Source organism: Syzygium oleosum, unplaced genomic scaffold (genome assembly GCF_021117445.2).
Source record: "Syzygium oleosum isolate NSW1041296 unplaced genomic scaffold, Sole_v2.1 Sole_v2.32, whole genome shotgun sequence".
NCBI lineage: Eukaryota > Viridiplantae > Streptophyta > Magnoliopsida > Myrtales > Myrtaceae > Syzygium > Syzygium oleosum.
This window is the reverse complement of record NW_026607516.1, coordinates 2,202,182-2,220,592: the sequence shown is the minus strand read 5'-3', so window position 1 is coordinate 2,220,592 and position 18,411 is coordinate 2,202,182. Positions and strand designations below refer to the sequence as shown.

Genomic DNA, 18,411 nt, shown 5'->3' with positions numbered 1-18,411 from the left:
AGTGACTTTTCATGGATTTCCATCCCTTCTCATAGAAAACTGGTTACCAAGCTTTTTACTTGGGTCCTCGTGAAACTTACTTCATCATGGAAAAAGTTGTTGATACAGGGAGATTTAAAGTGACTTTGGCCAAGATAAAAAAAAATTATTTAATTATGCATAAATATTGACGTGTGAAAAAATTCGATTGTAAAATTAATTCCAAGTTCGATAAAATAAAATAAAAAACACTTACTCCAAGCACACGTCACTCATCTGATGATGTTTTTTTTTGGTGGTGGATCTAATAACAACCCAATGAAGAGGTAATGCTTGTGTTTTACTTGTGTCCCTTTCAGGTTATAAAATATTATTATGCCCCAACAAAATTGGACAAGATTTCCATCTTATGTCCCCGTACCCATTTTGATCTATAGATATTTCTTTATCCCAACATAGACGAAATGCAAACTTTTGCGATCCTATGGATTTGCTTTGTGGTCCAAACCACAGTTCTAACCATCGAGAAATTATCATAATCTAGTTTAAGCTATTAATTTCAGTTATGTTTAATTTATTTCGCACTTTTGTTAATCAGTTTCTCTTTAAATAATTTTTTTCACTATTTCACACAAGTAAATTACTAACCATACGTAGATATTTACTAATCTACATTGCAAGCTATTAACCAGTTACAGCAATTACTATTTATCAACATGTTTAAGATTTTATCACATCCACAGTTACTATGCACACAATTAATAATCATAAATAGGTCAAAAGTGTGTTTTTTCTTTTACTATTTTCAAAAGTACCCTGTTTTTTTTTTTATTCTTTTTTCATGAAGAAAAGGAAAAAGAAAAAGCAGAATCCATAAACAGACTTTCCGGCACTTTGCAGCAGACACTTTCAAGTCTGCAAACCCTCTCGCCGCCGGGCACTTCAACGGCGAGAATATCACGACGGCGGTGCACGGCGGAGTATCGCGACGTGCCGCCGTAGCCTTCTTCAGCTGAAAAATCTCAAGCTGAGAAGCGAAAGCCAAAGTCGCGGCGGCCGATACACGACGACGCCGTTCGATCCTGAGGATGACTTCCATGGTGTTCAGCGAGTGCTCGACTTCGACCGCGTCTCGCTTGCTCCCCAGGAGCCTCCGCAAGGACGCCGTCGTTTTGGTCCGCAGACTGTCGCTGCCTCGCCGTTCTTGTGCCTGGATGGCCCCTCTCTCTCGCAGGACCCTCGCCGTCGGCGCTGCTGCTCCGACTTCACCACCTCCTTCTGGTTCGTCCCCATTTCCATCCTTTCCCTTTGCGTCCTCTGTTTGATTGGTGATGGATGCTTAGCTGGAGCTCTATTAGGCTTTTCTCGGGTGCTCGTGAAGCTGCGAATGTTGGGATTCGTTTTTGGTGATGGGTTTCTGCTTTCGTGTTCGCTGAGAACTGGAATCGGTGAAGAAGCTTGTTTAGCAGCTTCTGAGCTGTTGCAGTGGTTTTCGACTGGAATAAGAAGAAGAAAGTTCAAACATTTCATCATGAAAGTTTGAGTGATGTGAATTTCTAGTCACAGAAAGTAGAAAGACACGAAATGGAGCATGAACAGAAGAATTTTGCATGGATAGAATAAAAAATTTTATGCGATGTCTCTTGGATCGACTGAATGTGAGAATTTTTCTTTCCATATCATACTGCATACATATAGATTGCAATTTGTTTCCCTGAGGATGTAAACTGTGTTTGCTTTCTGTTTCATGCTTCTGTTCCGTGCATCATTATGGACAGCAATTTGAGCTCTTTTGGAGGGGGTGGTTTTTATGCATGTGGAAGATTCATATTTAAAGCGTGTCTTAATTATTTGAAGTTGATTGGGTAGTGTGCTTGTGAAGCTTCAGTGGCGATTGAGGCTTGTGCCAAAGTGATTGATGGAAAATACGTTGCAAAGCAAATCAGAGACGAGATTTCAGCTGAAGTGTCTAGAATGAAGGAGGCGATTGGGGTTGTACCTGGGTTAGCTGTGATTCTTGTCGGCGACAGGAAGGATTCTGCTACATATGTACGCAACAAGAAAAAAGCTTGCGAGTCTGTGGGGATTAACTCCTTTGAAGTGCATTTGCCTGAAGACTCGGAAGAAGAAGATGTGCTCAAGTTTATCTCAGGATTCAATGATGATCCTTCGGTTCACGGCATTCTTGTTCAGTTACCACTGCCTTCAGTATGTATCTAAATGCTCTTTCTTCCCCAATTAATTGATGTAGACTTCTCAAATTGAGTTTCTTGGGTTCAATCTTTAATCTCATGACAGGAGGATTCAATAAAAAGGTCAATTTTGATGTTCATGTAGGAGTTAGGACGACCTTTGTTTTTTATACTTAATAATTAATCTTGTTGAAAACCAACTTCAAATCATGAGGTCATTAACTGTGTAATAAAGCCCCTTGGCCCTATCTGCCTGCATATGAACTAAATGGCATCTTCTTGTTCTTTTTAGAATATTAACAACTAAATTGTTCTTCTGCCAGCATATGAATGAACAGGGTATCCTAAATGCAGTAACTCTCGAGAAAGATGTGGACGGATTTCACCCATTGAACATTGGTCGACTTGCTATGAGGGGTAGAGAGCCCTTGTTTGTGCCCTGCACTCCTAAAGGCTGCATAGAGCTATTGCATAGATATGGTATTGGTATTAAGGGAAAGAGAGCTGTCGTGATTGGCCGGAGCAATATTGTCGGGATGCCTGCTGCTTTGCTACTTCAAGTATTCTTCTATCTTGCCGAACTATGTCGCCTTCCTTGCAATTTATCTTTCTTCATCTTCCATGACATGTATGTATTTTTCTAGAGGGAAGATGCAACTATCAGTATTGTCCATTCAAGGACACAAAATCCTGAGGAGATCGTAAGAGAGGCAGATATCATAATTGCAGCTGTTGGGCAAGCGAACATGGTGAGAGGGACGTGGATCAAACCTGGTGCAGTGATTATTGATGTCGGAATCAACCCAGTTGAGGTAACTTGTAAGCTGTCATGCTTTACAAATACAAGCCGTGTGGCCCATGTCTTGTCAATTGTGCAAGGATAAGTTGCCTGAGAAACTGTTGTTGGCTTGGTCAATCTACACTGATAGCTAGATGGTAAAAGTAACTGTTAAATAGCATGGGGTGATTCTCATTATGATGAAGTTAGCCCCTAGGTCATCATACTGGAAGAGGGGTGCGTATTATGAAAAGCACCTACCACATACCATTATACTTTTACTGTTTGTGACCTTTATCTTTGGTGCTTAAACAGGATTCAAAAAGCTCTCGGGGTTACAAGCTAGTCGGAGATGTCTGCTACGAGGAGGCTTGTAAAGTTGCATCAGCCATCACTCCTGTTCCAGGAGGAGTTGGTCCGATGACGATAGCAATGCTTCTCTCTAATACTCTTACATCGGCAAAGAGGGCACACAATTTCCAATGAGTGTAGGAGATTCAAGATCCGACTCTACAATTTGGGAGACAATTGTAGAAACTGTGCAAGAGGAATAGTTATTGGTGGGGCTGCTGTTTCCAGCACGTGTCCTGACTCTACCATGCTTTGGGTGCTCTTTCATGACTCCATTCCAGTTGATCTAGTAGATAGTGAAATCAATTTTTCCTTACCGTAGTTAAGCTCTCCAAGAGAGGATTCTATCATTTGGAAATCACACAAATGATGGTACTGACGGCAGTTATGCGGTGAATTTTGAGAGAGAGAGAGAGAGAATATGATAGTGTATTTGATTCTCACTCGGTGAGCTCATCACAAGACACCTATTGTAGTGTTGTGATCATCGCCAAATTCTTTTGCTGCTAGATCCACAGAAGTACGAGTTATTCTGGTCTCTGTTTTATCCGTTCTTTATCGGTTCTGGTTCGAGGGTAAGATACATCAACAGTATGAACACCTACTTCTTATGCCAAATGTATGTTTAGACCTTGAGGTTGTGTAATCATCACTAAGGTACCTGTGAACTGTTCCTGAATGCTTCTATGCCCTCTCTCCCTTAATCTCAATGTCTATAATAGATTTTACATAGAGTGATGAATCTTGTGGGTTTTGAGTTTACCTCACTTGTTGGTCAGGATGAATAAATGACCAGGATGGTTTGAATGAGAAAACTGTTTTAGAATAATTAGGGAGAAAGATTCGATATACATCAAAATTTTATAATATGATCAACTTCACCTGTTACAGCTAGCATATGAAATTGATACATCAGTTAAATTCATTAACTGTGATGTTGTGGAAATAATGTACTAATAACGTCCGAGCGAATATGAAACAATCTGTGATTTAAGCCATTTGCCAAAAGAAATGAGTCATACATTGGGATTTCATGCTCCCTTTTGCACTGGTATGAGTTACACATACCAGTTAATTCTCATACATATGAATCGGAGTACAAATGGATATTGCCAAAGACTGTTACATGACGCTGAGCTCAAGGTTCAGCAAGGAAGAGGGCCTTGCACTGCTCCACTGTATCATCAGGACTAGTGACTGCCAAAGAACACGGAAAACTGTATAAACAACAGGATTTTGCAAAATATAAATATATAAAAAGATGGATGTATTTGTCATAAAAAGGAATTTGAAGTTTCGAAGGGTTTATGCGACATTGACTACGGCCATTTTGAGAAATGAAACAAATCCCCGGTCTATTCTGAAACTAAAATGACGGCACGATCTCATGTTTCCGGCATGTAAAAGTTTGTCACTATTCTGGAGATTTTACACCGTTTCAGAAATTTTTTGGACCCTCCTTTTATAGGTTAATGAATCTGTGTATTAAAAGTCTAGAACCATTCATCTACATCCTGCTGGATGAAAACACAATGAAATTCAGGTGTCAAAATTTCCATCAATACACAAAGCTGACCTGTATGACCCACAGTTCGCTCAGACTCGTATATCTCATGGTCGTTCCCCCCCTGCTCAAGTGAAAGAAACAGTAGTTGTCAAACAGAATGATCAAGATGATGCACCACAAAGAGGACATTTTATTTGGTTAACCACAATATGCATAATACATCTAAACTCATGCTTCCATTGGATATACAAGTAAAACTGATTAACATCGAATAACTAAAATTAAAACACTTTGAGCTATTTTGCATAAAGTCTCCTTTCTCAACTTTAAGTATACGATAATCTATATCTGCTTGTGATTCAACAGATAGGCACTTTTGAAGGAACATCGCTTTCTGACCTTTAGACACTTGAATATCATGTTTATTCTGTTGAAGCCGATATTGTGAAACAATGATATGTCTCTTACTAACAAATGGCCCCACTTTAGGGGGGCTAAAGGATATAGAGATGGAATGACAGTTGAAATGTTCAATAGCTTCAAATCCCAAACCATGGCCATGAAGATCGCACAGAGAATATGCAATCAAGGAATTAAAGACTCTCATGAATAGCACAAAAAGCACTTCAAGAGGATAAACATCAGGTTCAGGTAAAGCATTGTAAAATTTAATTTCCAATTCTAGTTATCAAATCCCTGGTATGAGCTGAACAGAATTTCTGCAATTACTTAAACCAAAATTAGCAGTATCATCAAGCATCCCTTCACACCTTTATAGTTCCAAGGACATTAATCGCTTTATGGACCAAGTAGCACTAGCTCATTGCATGCGGGCAATAATACATCTCGTAGACATAAATCATCTAAAAGCTTAGTCCTACATAGTCTAACACCACCAAGCATGTAAGATTTAGAAAGGACAGTGACATGAGATATTAATTAGCGAACAGAGAGGGATTGTTTACATTTTCCTTAGGATGAAAATACTAGGCATACCTTGTAAGTTTTGTCGCCAAAGAAGTGGATTTCCGAGAAGTCATCAAGGTATCTCAAGCAGTATGTCTTATCCCAACCTTGAGGGAAAACCTGACACAAGCATTATTTAGCTTCGCAGATTCAATAGAGTTTTTTGCGTTGTTCTCCATTAACAAGTTTGAGATTTATCCAAAAGAATCAACAAGTGGTATATTTACTTACGTCAAAACTTATTTGTCCTCCAATTGAAAATGTCAGATTAAGGTGAGCAAACTTTTCACGCAGGACAGACACCATTTTTGGACGTATGTTATGAACCTGAAACAGTACTACATGAGAGATCACATGTTGTATTGCATTATCAGAATATCCAATACCGAAATAGAGTTAGAATGTCTCACCTTGTCGTACCTTTCAAATTCATCCCTTTCTTCTTGGCTACAGTTTCTCCCAATTGGGGAGACATTAAGCATCCCATTTCGGAATTCTATAAATGTGCCCCTGAGGAAGCATTGCAGTATGAGAGTTTTGGACTTTGAGCTTAATAATGATGAAGAACTGGTAACAAGGCTCACCTTTTTATTGGGATATCCAAGTCAGCAATGTAGTGAAGAGTAAAATTAATGACCTCCTGCAAGACAATTTTCAAACAAGTTTATAGCATTTGTTATCACGCAGTTATTCTGTTCCACCTAATCTAATAAAGGATATAGACATCCAGAATTGACCTCTATAATACTCTTGCACTTAGTCACTTTAACCTTTATGTAGAAAAACATTAGAGCAAACAGAAGATCTTACCTTGAGCTTCTCTTCTCCTAAAAATGATTTCAAGCTCTGGAAGAAAGCAAAATCATGGAACTAGTCAAGGCAGTACAGGTAAGCTAAGGAATCAATCACGAATAAATACAAATTGCAATAACAATTGTGGACGGTGACATTAAGTAGAAAATTAGCTATCGAATGGTGAAATTGAAATTATAAAACTCCTAATCTCCTACTCCTTCATATATTATTGATATGAATAGAATGTGGAGCTGAGCTTTTCAGTCAGCTTGAGTGTTTAAAAGCAATCACGTACCTGCACATCAATAAGCTTCCCATCTTTGTGTGCCACAAGGCCATTCTCCGAGAACACATAATCATAGTCATTCATAACTGTATAATTGACATGACAGTAGAGATCAAGTCCATAAAACAATGCAGATTGAACCTAAGAATTCAAAACTGGTTTCATCAAGTAATGTTGAGAGATGTGACCATGTCAGCGATTTCAGGAACCAAAGTTACAAAGTGAAACCATGAAATTCAAAGCACAAGAAGGTTTGAATTATCAGATAACTCCTTCTGCAATGGATCTTACTCATCGGGAGATGCTGTTTGTATTACCATAGACCTTATCCTCACATAATAAGTGATGTTTGTCACCTGATTGAAGCTCACCGTTCCCAGAAAATCAAATACATGCTTATCCAAGATTGAGGTCTTTTTTCCGAATTTAAGCCTCTTATATCTACTAAATACTCGGGCTAGATAGAGCTCAAAATCATTCAGAATTTTAAGGATGAAAACAAAGATTCAGAATTGTGCTAGTTCAGTGAGAAAAATCTTTAATAGTATCGCAGCATCTAGCCAGAATTATAGCACTTATTCATGTATTCCAATCATGGATCCCAAGATGACTTATCTACACTACAAAGACCATAACCAAAGCAACTTAATTCAATTCACTGTTTAATTAGTTAAAAAGATGAATGGAAGGCAGGCCTGTCAAGTGAAATGAATCAGATGTATTGTCTAAGAGAAATATCTAACAGCTATGCATTTCCATGGGTAACCAACCTGTGCTTCCAAGCTGTTCCGATATCTTGGATAGGTCAGATCCCCCAACAACCCCAACTGTGACAACCTGCATTGAAATGTGTCGCAAAGGCAAGCACAAAAAAGAGCTTGTAAGGCATTTCCTTCAAGTAGGGAAGATAAACAGGAAATTTCCCGCAGAAGTAGCTAGCCAACCAAGTCATGTACCTTTCGGAGTTCCCGCATAAACTCAAACATCTTAGGAGTAACATCCTGGAATACAAGGACAAGAAAAGAGGTGATTTCGACATTAATTAACCCAGTTCATTCCAGTCTGGAAACACAGCAGCAATATCGACATGCTCAGTAAGGATAGTGATTCAAACTGCATAGCTGCAACTAGTACTTGAGAGAGAGATGGGCAAAGAAGGAACTAGGACCTTTCTTGGAGCTGTGAGAGTCCCATCGACATCAAACAAAGCAATCAAACCAGGCTTCCTCGCCGCCATTCTATTCGAGATCTCTTTCTGCCATCAAATGAAGTGAAATAGCAAAGGTTAGATACGAACTGAATCCCCTATGACGAACAAAATCATCCAAACGATGCGAGTGAGCTCCAGATCAAAAACTGCATCGGGCCGGAACCAACTTCAAATGCAAAGTGCCATCTCTGGAATGCCAATGCCATCATCCAGACAATGACCTTTACCACAATCATCGAACCCAATTCCACAGCCAGACTCCAAATCCAACACGTCGATTCAAGTGCAAGGTTCAGCCTCAGAACATCTAAGTTTTACATACGCAATTCGCCACTAGAGACTCCAGCACATCACATCAAATGCGAGCTCGGCCTCAAAGAAACTCGAAGTTCGCACGCAAATCCGTCGCGGTCCGAACTCTCCAACGCCGGTCTCCAGCTCGCGAGAACCAAAACCGGAACAGATCGCCGGTGAAGAAGAGGACGGGAAGATTTACCTCTAGCTTCAAGGAGAAGGCGGCGGGAGAGGGAGATCGGAAGGTCGACGTCCGAAGAGCGAAGTGCGATGGCGGAGACGACGCGAGCGAAGCTATGTATGCAGCTGCTTGGACCTGGAGATACGTACGGAAAGTGAAGGGGAAGGGATGGAGGAGGAGGAGGAGGAAGGAAGGAGAGGTTTGGGTGTCCGCTTCTGCGACCGTCGCTGTGTGTTTTGTCTCGACTTCGGAGAGAAATCTCGGACGAAGCGGTCACCCCACGTGAATTGGACGATATTTTCGTCCATATGACACAAAACTTTATAAGTAAAAAGAATTAAATTTTAAATTATAATTTTAAAAAAGATTATTTCCTTTACATAGATTAATAGTTAAGCACAATAGTAAAAACTTTAGAATTCTTTCACCCCGCTGTAAAAGTGTGTAGTATATAATCTATTGGTTGAATTGGATTAGTTGTACAACCGACACAGAATATGCTTTTTTAAACGGAACGAGTTATCACAAGAGCATATCAGAGCCTGTCCATACATAAACTTATACGTTTATGAAGTGCTTTTTTGTCACATGGTTAATACTTGTCAGAAGAAAAAAAAGATGCGGGTCGACCATTTTTTAATTTGCTGGCAATTAAATTTTGCGCACATCATGGAAACATCTAATTTCAAATCCAGTCTGGAAAAAGTTTTTCCTTGAGGGTATAAATTTCCCGACCTCGATATAAATGATCCATTTGTAATTATACGAAATCATAAAACATAAAGTTATTAATGTATAAAGACTCAGTTCAAAGTCCCATTGGACAGACGAAAATGGGGGGGCTAAAAAAAACCAAAGCAAGAATCCTCCTCTTTTGTGAAAAGTACAGAAGCAAATTGTCGATGTTGGCTTGTGGGATGAACGAAGCTTCGTCCCGATGACACTCCGATGTCATCATTCTACCTGGTCCAAAAGGCGACTCACCACACCAGTCATGTTGCCATTCGACCTGTCTATATGTGGGAATGAAATTTCTTAGCTGCTCATCACATGGTCCCTTGTGGGGTCTCTCTTACGATCCGATCCCGTCTTTTAAAGAAAAGGTTCCGATGCCAGATTTTGGCATATTCCATATGCGAAAAGAAGAGTCAATGAATCGTCCCTACATGAGCTGAAATCACCAACTTTGAAATGCATTTGACAATTTTCAAGCTATAAAGAACGCACAACCATCTACAGACACAATCTACTACTACAAGAACAAGACTAATTTCATCATCATGAAATGCTGTTTTCATCTTTCTCATTGCTATCGTTGCATTGGGACATTGAATGTCACAGAAGCTTATATGGAATGATAGTAGTTGTTCAGCTGGAAAGAGTAGCTTCAGACATGTCTAAATAGAAGCAAATCGCTGCTTATTGGATGCTGAATGACACACACAAAAGAAGGCAACTGTCATCAGTTCAGACACATGTGATCCAAAATCTCAACTGGGTGTTTTAAATCCGAAGAAGAAGAGTAGATACAAGCCACTTCAATCTGCTGCGGGACTTAGCACTTCAGTTATTCGCTCTTGCACACTTCTTCAGTACTCCTTATTACCAAAGTTCTTGCACCAGAGTTGTGAAGGAATGGGGCGAACAGGCTGATGAGGCCGTTGCTGCAAGAAAGCAGAATTCTGTCAACCACTAGTCGGGAAACCAGACAGCATAAATATCTCGAGCTAAAAGTCATTGGGTCCAAATGACTTGTCCAGCTAGCGATGCAAATACAACATATAGAATAACATCTAGTTCCTGCTGGATTTTATTTAGAGAAGGCTGTTGACAATGAAGATGCACAACAATGACTCACAGGCAAATGTACCTTTGAGTTTATTCACAAAAATATGTACAGGCAGCAACTACGCAAAGGGAAAATCTCAGATGAACAATAAAAAGAAAATTAGAACAGGATGTTCACATGCATCGGGAAACTATCCGTCAAGACAGCAAAAAAATTATCTATTGCTATTAGTTTTCTGCAGGTACAGGGTTTTCAAACTCTCGTCAGTCCGAATATGATCAAAGCTTTTCCGCTTTCAGGGACGGGGTTCATGATTTTCTTTAGCATTCCACCCCATTTCCGTGAAGTTGCATTTCACAACACTTCTTTTCTAACTATATGACATGAAAGTGTATTTAGGCAACCAATCTTGTTTGTTTGCTTCCAATTAATCAAGACAGCGACCTTCCAACGAAAAAGAAAACAGCTTTGGAAAACTCTCAGGTGTAGCTTGCCTTTGTTATACCAGGTAGCATGTTAACAATTGAAGTACTTTACTATGATAAGGGTTAGTGTTTATCTTCCATGGATGATTGCACGGCAAGGTGAAGTATCTTCTCTAACTGTTTGACCAAAAAATCTTGGCTAGCAACACTTTTGGCCCTCAAGTTCTGATCGTGATTCTTGATTCTAAGACTGCAATTAAAACCGCAACTTCCCATTAAATGTTCCTCTAGTTCTTTGACAAGGATTAGCCCATAAATTGGCTTAAGACTGCTGAAGATCGACACAAGTATAGTTATGATTATCTGTCTAGGAATAAATGATTATGGCTAAGTGGGACTTTAGTAATATGTGAATGAGAGGGACTTAGACTTCAAAGACAGAACTGGTGTTTAACTTCTGCAGCACTCCCACTCACAAGCATAGAATGCACATTTCCGCGACATTGCTCTCTTCTAAACATGAAGAAATTCATTACTCAAGATTTCAAATACACTTCAAATCCTGGAAACGAAAAGAAAATGAGTACACCAATTTACATTCAACAAGTGAATTAGTAGCTATGCACTTTGCCATATGTCCTCTTCGCCTGAGAGATTACAAGTGCATTCGTCTTCCCTAAATATTCTCACAAGAGCACTTCCAATTAATCTTGCACTGACCCATATTACTCATAAGCAAACTCATGTCAAAGCACCTGAACCCAAACTCAGAACACTCTTCCCAGCACGAAACACGACGATTCTTTCTCTCTAGACAAAGAAACAGAGACAACACTGACAAATAAGCAGAGCTCAAAAAACGAATCCCCAAAGACATTATCGAAACAATTCGAATGGAATAGAGGGGCGACCTCGAGCTTGGCGGACGTCATGGCGATGGGGATGCAGACGAGGAAGACGCCGAACATGGCGATGGCGGTGTTGCGCTTCCAGTGCTTGGGCCTGCAGTAAGGCCCCCCGCTCATGCTCCATACCTTCGTCCTGAAATCGCCGTGCACCTCCCCGTGCCCGTGCCCGTGATCTGCTCCGCCCATTGCCGACCTCCTCAAGCTTCTTCCTCTCTCTCTCTCTCTCTCTACTCTAGCTCACCGACGATTCAATCAAAAAGGAAAAACAAATCAGCGGAGCAACACATGAACCACAAAAACCTAAGCCTTTTCAATGCATCGATTCATCGACGGTGACGCATCACTCGCTAATCAGTAGCTAAGGCCGCATTCCAAAGGACGATCGATATCGCAGATCTGGAGGATCGAAGAAGAGAGATTGGTCGGAATTACCTGAGAAATCGGAGAGGTTTGAGCTACTTCGAGTCTCCTCGCTCGTGTGTGTTGTTGAGTCGGAGGACTCGACGGTGGTGGTAATCTGCGGGTTTAGCGAGTGAAAGCGAGGGCTCTTTGGTCTTTCCACCGTATCCTGGCGAGTGAGATGTTCATGGGCCTCCACTGACGGCCCAATAATGGGTTGTCAATTTTTCGTTTCACAGCACTTGCACATGGTGTGAATTTACCAGGAGAAAGCTGAATCTAGAAATACGTTAAAACCTATTATCTTGAAAATGATATAAATGTACAAGTTCTGATCCAATTTTGATTGAAAAGGAACCGATTTGTTATTGTATGCATCATAACTATAGCAAATTGGAAGTTCCAGGAAATTAAGTGAATAGCCGACACGGGTGCGACGAATTGTATCCTCCACAGGGAGTGTATGCTCACTTGGAGCTTAAATTTGGACTCTAATCGGAAGCAATGTTGATAGTGAACAACCCATTTTTAGCTTAAACATGTTCTTATTTTGTTTGCGCAAAGTTTCATCTCGATTTCAATGGTACACATATGGTTGAATATGCTTTGTAGGGAGAATAGGAGAGAGCTGATCAATCGTAAAATCAAAAAGTTGAGGGTTTAGATGCTCCGCTATTTGTCTCCCAGCTAAAAGCAGTCAAAATAATGTCAACTGAGATTTCTCTTCCAGTTCTTCTTAATGAGAGATTTCTCTTGCTTCGCTTGACAAGGAGTTTATCAGAAGAACCTCAAGATGAGTAGCAGTAACTTGCAAGGCTTCTTTCTTGTCATCAATCATCATGGGTCACTCAAGGCCTCTGATCTGCCCACCTCAGCTTACTATTTACCTCGGCCATCAAAATGCAGGATGTGGGGCAAATAAAAATTACTCTCCCTGTATTCTATTAACATCCAGAAACTAGACATCGCTGCTGAACAAGTGAACAATGAATTTTTATTCGACATACGTGAATCATTCCATGATTGTCATTACACAACACCTGCATAAGAATGAAACGATACATTGGAACTTCCAGCCAACAGAACCTAGCAGAACCTAAGCCCAATAGATCCTCGGCTCTTCAGTGGCTGGTGATCATCAAGAATGGCTTATAAAACCAATTTAACAATAAAAAACAAATGGAGTAAATAGAAACAACATTTTTAGCATCAAGCACTGCCTTCAGCTTCAAGCGTCAATCTGACACCTTCTTTAAATGGAGTAGGAGAAATTCTTAGTGTCTGAACCAGTCTAGTGATATCCATGGAGATGTCAGCTGGGGATCTCACACCACGGTCAACCTGTTGAAAATCATCCATATCGACCATCAGAAAAGTTGGTAATTCGAAGAAACAGGCCATCTATGGTTAAGATTTAAAGAATCTCAGGCATGAAGTGCAAGATGAATATTGGTGCTTCTCTACTCTCATCTGAATGATAGTAATAATTGACGGAATAATTAGATAGGACAAAGTTAAGCACAACTGTCAAGGGCAGAACAGCAAATTGGAGTCACTAATAACCACCAGATGGGTTTTTGGGGGAAAAGTAAACACAAAAATAAATAGAAAAAGAGTGTCGTGAATACACATACTGATGAAGCAGATACTAGCGTGATTAAAGAGGTGCTGTATCCTCTAATATGCGCCACAGCCTCTGCCATTTGAGCACGAGAGACTCTGTCTGGTCCTCCAACGTTTAGTAGCAATTGCATGCACTCACCATCTGGACCAATCATCAATTATTATATTAACCGCAGAAATGGACAAAACAGCCGGCATTTGTGATAACAGTCACCAAAAAATTCTAAGTTTCTTGGACAAAATGCATATCTTTTCTGTAAGATAAATGCAGACGATGTATCTATTTCCATTCCCCAATAAATGTGTGCATATTGCTCAATGTAGAGGTAAGACAAGCAATTGACAAATAAAGGACACCCTGTTCTAAATCATAAGGATATGAAACTTTTATTAACATCTGCAAGTATGATCTAATGTTACTTTGACTGTCATACAATGATCTATAGTTACCAACATCACCCAGATGACAGATCAAAAGTGGTCACTGCAAACACTAAAGATTTGTTACCTGATATCCATCTACTTGTCAGTGCTTGTATTATAGTTACAACATCCTTAACGTACACTGGACAGCGAAACTCATCATGGAAGAATTCTGCTTTATCTCCTCTAGAGAGGACGCCATCAATCCACTGCATCACAGTGACGCGCGGGCACAAGTCAGACACTGAAATAATCATTTCTTGACCTCTGATTATCCTTATAGTACTTACTGCATGGCTGTTGCTCCTACTAGATTTTCTAAGTTTGCATGCTTAGACACTTGGCATATCATATAGAGCTGCCCTCCATTAGAAAGATCTTAAAACTCCATTTTGTATCTCACAAAGACAAAAGAATAAAAGCATCACTGAGGTGTAGGAACTCATTGAAGACTATCCATAAGAACAGAGACGCATATGCACATGTGGAGGAAATAATCTATATCACTTAATGTGATGATTTTGATCACCTCTTGTTTCCATCCGACTCTTTTTACCTGAATGGGTAGAGACATTGGAACAGGTGAAATAGTCTGAGGGCCAAAGATAATGCTGCTTCTCAAGATAGCAAAGTTTGACCAGTTCTTGCTGATAAACTGCTCTGCTGCCACTTTAGACTTTCCATAAACATTCACAGGAACAGTTTCGTCCTCTTCCTTGTAAAAGGATTTCACCCCTTCATAAACTGAATTCAAACGAATCAAATCTAAGGACATCAGGCTCGGCAAGATTTTTAATGAGAAGACTACATTCACTATAAGCTGAACCCCATTAAACTTGCAAGTCTACTGCAACAATCCCCATATCAAAAGTTCATTTACCTCAAGGGCCGACCAGTTGCCAATGATCCAAATTAAGAATGAACACTGAATAAGAGAAGTATGGTTAGACTAAGAAGTAGTTCACCTTGATCAGTTGATAGATGTATCAGAAGAGTGTTAGCCTGCTTAAAGGTCGATAGCCATTCTACAAGAGTAGAAGGCACATTAATAGACATAGCAGCAGCTGGATCTGCTTCGCAGGCACGAGGTACAGAGAGTGCAGCACAGTTAACGACCACGTCAGGCTGCCATTCAGACATGGTACTTCTCTTCAGCGCGAATGGAACCACGTCATGTTTTGTTACATGTCGGCTCTAAAGAGCGAAACTAGTAGAATGTGACACGATCAAGAAAGATCTAAACCATCATGATTATCAGGCATTAATCGAACGATCATCAAAAACCCCTGAAGCTAGTAGCACAATTTTTATAAAATCACTCCCCTAGTAGTAGAAACATCCCAGATAAAAAGAAGAAACGTGCAGCAATTATGTAAGGAAACAAAAAAACTGAATCTTGAGCATCAGGCAGCTGGAGGTGTACAATGCAAATCAGCTCAGATCCAAAGTTGCCCACGAATTTGTTGCCTGACTAAGATTCAACACATTGCGGCACGGTTATCGTCAAGAACAGACGTTGTCCAGCAGCAGATAATCGAAGCAAAGTGTTCTTCTTTGCAACAAAGAATCGCATTTCCAAAGCCAAAGTTTGACAGCATACAACTTAAGTTCAATTTAGCACGTTCCCTCTCGTAGATTCGTAACCCATGTTGTCAGTCCTCAAGACCGACTGGAGCAAAGCTTTTTTTCCATTCCCATAGCGAGCTCGACTCGAACAATTGGCGAGAAAACAAGACAAGCGAACTACTCGGTGACCACCAATCAACGACAGCTAAACTTCGAGCTTTGTGAACCAAAATGCTTCAGATTAAACGAAAAATTCAACGTGATGACGGTAACAAAACCTGACCGAACGCTTGTGAAACGGCATCGAGACCTCCTCCAGATTGCAGATCGACGTGAAAGGCCAGAGAACGAGGGAAGGCATCGAGCAATGCCCGAGGGAGGTTGGAGCGGTACGTGAACGCGAGGTCGTAGGGAGGATCCGGAACCTCCGAGAATGCCCGCAGGAGGTGCTGGCCCAAGTAGCCGGTGCCACCGACGACCAAGATTCGCTTCCGGGTCATCTTCTTCCTCGCCGTCCTCCTCTTCTTCTCCTTCTTCCCCTGGGACTTTGCTCGTGCTAGTGGCTGAGCGAGGAACACGAGCGAATGCAGGTGACCAAACGTGGAGAGATGACGGATTTCTTATGGCCGATGCGAAAATTTGAGGGAGGATCTTCGATGGAGGGAAGCTTCTGTTGTCGCGTCGTCTGCAACTTCACCAGGACGTGTCATGTCACTCTCAGGCTTCGTTCGTCCAGGTTAGAGCTGATCCAATGGAATGGAGGCCCGCGGGCTCAAGCTAAACCTGCCAAAACGAGTCATGTGTCAATTTCTTAATCCATATTTAATTAGTTAATTATATTTAGTAAATAGATTATAAATGAGTTTAGAATGATAATACTCAAAATAATATAACTATTAAATGAGTTCGCAATTTACTTATATGCGATCCAATTCTATAACTCTCTCTGGCCCCTATTCGATCTCTTGCTCGCTCACTCTGTAATTTTACCATAATTTGGATATGAGTTTTTTTAAATTGAGTTAAATATAGAATTGTTTTAACAATACAGATTGGCCGGTTATGGATTGAATATGAATCACTAGATTTGTATCATATGGAAATTGGTCAAAACAGATTAAATAGGTCAATTTTGATCGAGCCATTTTTTATCCGATTCACTTGTTTGAGAGGTCTACTCCCAAGCTAGCCGACGCGTGATTTGGGTACTCCTATGCCTATTCATCGTGAAGTCCATCAACGAACGTTACTCTAGTGGAAAAGGCGCAAAGACATCGTACGGTGGCTTTCTATTATCGTTGTACGTAGCTTCTACTTCGCCTTCCGAGCATTTGCTGAATTTGCACTCTTAGGGTGCGTTTGTTTGAAGGAAAGTATTTTTCGGGAATTCGTTTTCCGAACTTTAACCCATTTTGTTCGCCGAAAATAATAAGTCAACGGAAAACACTTTCTGGTCAAGGAAAACATTCATATATAATATTAGGAAAGTGAATTCCTTAATATGAGAAGGTGAAAATACTTTTCAGAATTGCTCATCTTAACTTTTTGGGAAAATTCCAATTAAGGACCCCAAGTGGGGTCCTTTTCTCAAAAGAGGACCCAAAGTGAACATGGTGTCAAATAAGGACCTTTAAGTGCCCAATCGCCCAAATAGGCCCGAAGTACTCAATTTGTCTCGAGATAAGGGCCTCGAGTTCGCCGGCCAGGTCAAATCTCGCCGGCCGAGGCGAGTACATGCACTGATTCTTGTTTCGAAACAAGACATTTCATCTCTGTTTTTTTTTCTTTTTCTTTTTTTTTTTCTTCGCTCCGCCGATCTCAGCGAGCTCGAGTTCACCGGCCATGGCACCCTCCCCCTCCCCTTCCCGCTCCAAGTTCTCCCCACGAAAGCCCCCGCCGGAGTCCCCGAGCTCCGCCGCCAGCCCCGCCCCGCCCGATACAGCCCTCGACAACCCGGATCTCGGGCCCTTCCTCCTCAAGCTCGCGCACGACACCATCGCCTTTGGTAATTTAGGTCCTTAATTGATACCTTGTCCACTTGAGGTCCTCTTTTGAAAAAAGGCACCCACTTTGGGTCATTATTTGATAATTTCCCTAACTTTTTTAGTATTTTATTCTTTTCTTTTCTTTTCTTTTTTCTTTTTTTGCTTTTCTATTTTTCTATTTTTTTTCTTTCTTTTTCTTTTTTCTTTCGTCCACTGGTCGTTGCCCACAGGTAGGGCAGGCTCGCCAGCGCAAGTTCGCGACTCGCCGGCCTCGCACGAGCTTGAGCTTGCCAAATCCTAGCAAGCGCCGACCTCGCATTAGCGAGCCTCGACCTCGTTGGCCTTGCACGAGCTCGACGCTCGCTAGATCTAGGTCAGCGCGAGCTCAGGCTTGGTCAAGACCAGCGAGCTCGACCGCTTGTGGCCGTCGCCAAGCGAGCCTCGAGCTCGCCTGTGGCCGTCACGGCGGAGGAAGGAGGAAAAAAGTAAAGGAAAGAAAAGAAAATTAAAAAACTGATTTTTTTAAAATAAAATAAAGTAATTCGAAATTAGAATTTTTTTAAAATAATAAAATTGAAAATTCGATTTCTTTTTGCCTAAGATAAAATCATGAAATTGAAATCGTTTTCCAATGAAATTCAAACATCAGAAAACAATTTCGATCATATATTACCAATCAAAGGAAAACTAATCGTTTTCTTGAAAAATACTTTTTGGGAAATCATTTTCCGTTATCATTGAGTTTTCCGCAAAG

The 18,411-nt window shown here is 40.7% G+C and overlaps 4 protein-coding genes across 5 annotated transcripts; 1 reads left to right on the top strand and 3 right to left on the bottom strand.

Annotated features, from left to right (window-relative positions):
• The first annotated feature begins 855 nt into the window (after window positions 1-855).
• LOC115691774 (bifunctional protein FolD 4, chloroplastic) lies at window positions 856-4,004 on the top strand. Of its 2 annotated transcripts, none has more exons than XM_030618503.2 (5): window positions 856-1,260; window positions 1,868-2,187; window positions 2,495-2,731; window positions 2,816-2,983; window positions 3,265-4,004. In XM_030618503.2, the coding sequence occupies exons 1-5, from the start codon at window positions 1,068-1,070 to the stop codon at window positions 3,433-3,435; spliced, it is 1,089 nt and encodes a 362-aa protein (XP_030474363.1). In that variant the 5' UTR covers window positions 856-1,067; the 3' UTR covers window positions 3,436-4,004. The 2 variants fall into 2 exon arrangements, with proteins under 2 accessions (XP_030474363.1, XP_030474362.1); XM_030618502.2 differs by having other exon boundaries at window positions 1,862-2,187.
• A 258-nt stretch (window positions 4,005-4,262) lies between these two features.
• LOC115691777 (phosphomannomutase) lies at window positions 4,263-8,770 on the bottom strand. The gene is made up of 12 exons (XM_030618510.2): window positions 8,561-8,770; window positions 8,023-8,109; window positions 7,811-7,855; window positions 7,625-7,691; window positions 6,864-6,940; window positions 6,584-6,619; window positions 6,358-6,413; window positions 6,184-6,283; window positions 6,005-6,100; window positions 5,804-5,893; window positions 4,877-4,928; window positions 4,263-4,497 (listed from the first exon to the last, which is right to left on the bottom strand). The coding sequence occupies exons 2-12, from the start codon at window positions 8,089-8,091 to the stop codon at window positions 4,439-4,441; spliced, it is 747 nt and encodes a 248-aa protein (XP_030474370.1). The 5' UTR covers window positions 8,092-8,109; window positions 8,561-8,770; the 3' UTR covers window positions 4,263-4,438.
• Window positions 8,771-9,817: 1,047 nt separating this feature from the next.
• On the bottom strand, window positions 9,818-12,106 carry LOC115691778 (uncharacterized). The gene is made up of 3 exons (XM_056304562.1): window positions 12,094-12,106; window positions 11,665-11,893; window positions 9,818-10,203 (listed from the first exon to the last, which is right to left on the bottom strand). The coding sequence occupies exons 2-3, from the start codon at window positions 11,845-11,847 to the stop codon at window positions 10,129-10,131; spliced, it is 258 nt and encodes an 85-aa protein (XP_056160537.1). The 5' UTR covers window positions 11,848-11,893; window positions 12,094-12,106; the 3' UTR covers window positions 9,818-10,128.
• Window positions 12,107-13,032: 926 nt separating this feature from the next.
• LOC115691775 (uncharacterized) lies at window positions 13,033-16,412 on the bottom strand. The gene is made up of 6 exons (XM_030618505.2): window positions 15,951-16,412; window positions 15,072-15,231; window positions 14,663-14,850; window positions 14,192-14,315; window positions 13,695-13,825; window positions 13,033-13,401 (listed from the first exon to the last, which is right to left on the bottom strand). The coding sequence occupies exons 1-6, from the start codon at window positions 16,170-16,172 to the stop codon at window positions 13,270-13,272; spliced, it is 957 nt and encodes a 318-aa protein (XP_030474365.1). The 5' UTR covers window positions 16,173-16,412; the 3' UTR covers window positions 13,033-13,269.
• Window positions 16,413-18,411: the final 1,999 nt, after the last annotated feature.

What these genes read in the sequence shown, in the direction of transcription:
- LOC115691777 (XM_030618510.2), bottom strand. Translation starts at nt 8,091, where the DNA reads ATGGCGGCGAGGAAGCCTGGTTTGATTGCTTTGTTTGATGTCGATGGG. An exon ending in TTGGATATCCCAATAAAAAG is followed by an intron (nt 6,284 to 6,357) that starts GTGAGCCTTGTT and finishes ATGCTTCCTCAG; the next exon opens with GGGCACATTTATAGAATTCC. An exon ending in GAGGACAAATAAGTTTTGAC is followed by an intron (nt 5,894 to 6,004) that starts GTAAGTAAATAT and finishes TGCTTGTGTCAG; the next exon opens with GTTTTCCCTCAAGGTTGGGA.
- LOC115691778 (XM_056304562.1), bottom strand. Translation starts at nt 11,847, where the DNA reads ATGGGCGGAGCAGATCACGGGCACGGGCACGGGGAGGTGCACGGCGAT. An exon ending in TGACGTCCGCCAAGCTCGAG is followed by an intron (nt 10,204 to 11,664) that starts GTCGCCCCTCTA and finishes GCTTTCTTGCAG; the next exon opens with CAACGGCCTCATCAGCCTGT.
- LOC115691775 (XM_030618505.2), bottom strand. Translation starts at nt 16,172, where the DNA reads ATGACCCGGAAGCGAATCTTGGTCGTCGGTGGCACCGGCTACTTGGGC. An exon ending in TTTCACAAGCGTTCGGTCAG is followed by an intron (nt 15,232 to 15,950) that starts GTTTTGTTACCG and finishes TCTGAATGGCAG; the next exon opens with CCTGACGTGGTCGTTAACTG. An exon ending in CGCTAGTATCTGCTTCATCA is followed by an intron (nt 13,402 to 13,694) that starts GTATGTGTATTC and finishes GATTTTCAACAG; the next exon opens with GTTGACCGTGGTGTGAGATC.
- LOC115691774 (XM_030618502.2), top strand. Translation starts at nt 1,068, where the DNA reads ATGACTTCCATGGTGTTCAGCGAGTGCTCGACTTCGACCGCGTCTCGC. An exon ending in TTCAGTTACCACTGCCTTCA is followed by an intron (nt 2,188 to 2,494) that starts GTATGTATCTAA and finishes TTCTTCTGCCAG; the next exon opens with CATATGAATGAACAGGGTAT. An exon ending in CTGCTGCTTTGCTACTTCAA is followed by an intron (nt 2,732 to 2,815) that starts GTATTCTTCTAT and finishes GTATTTTTCTAG; the next exon opens with AGGGAAGATGCAACTATCAG.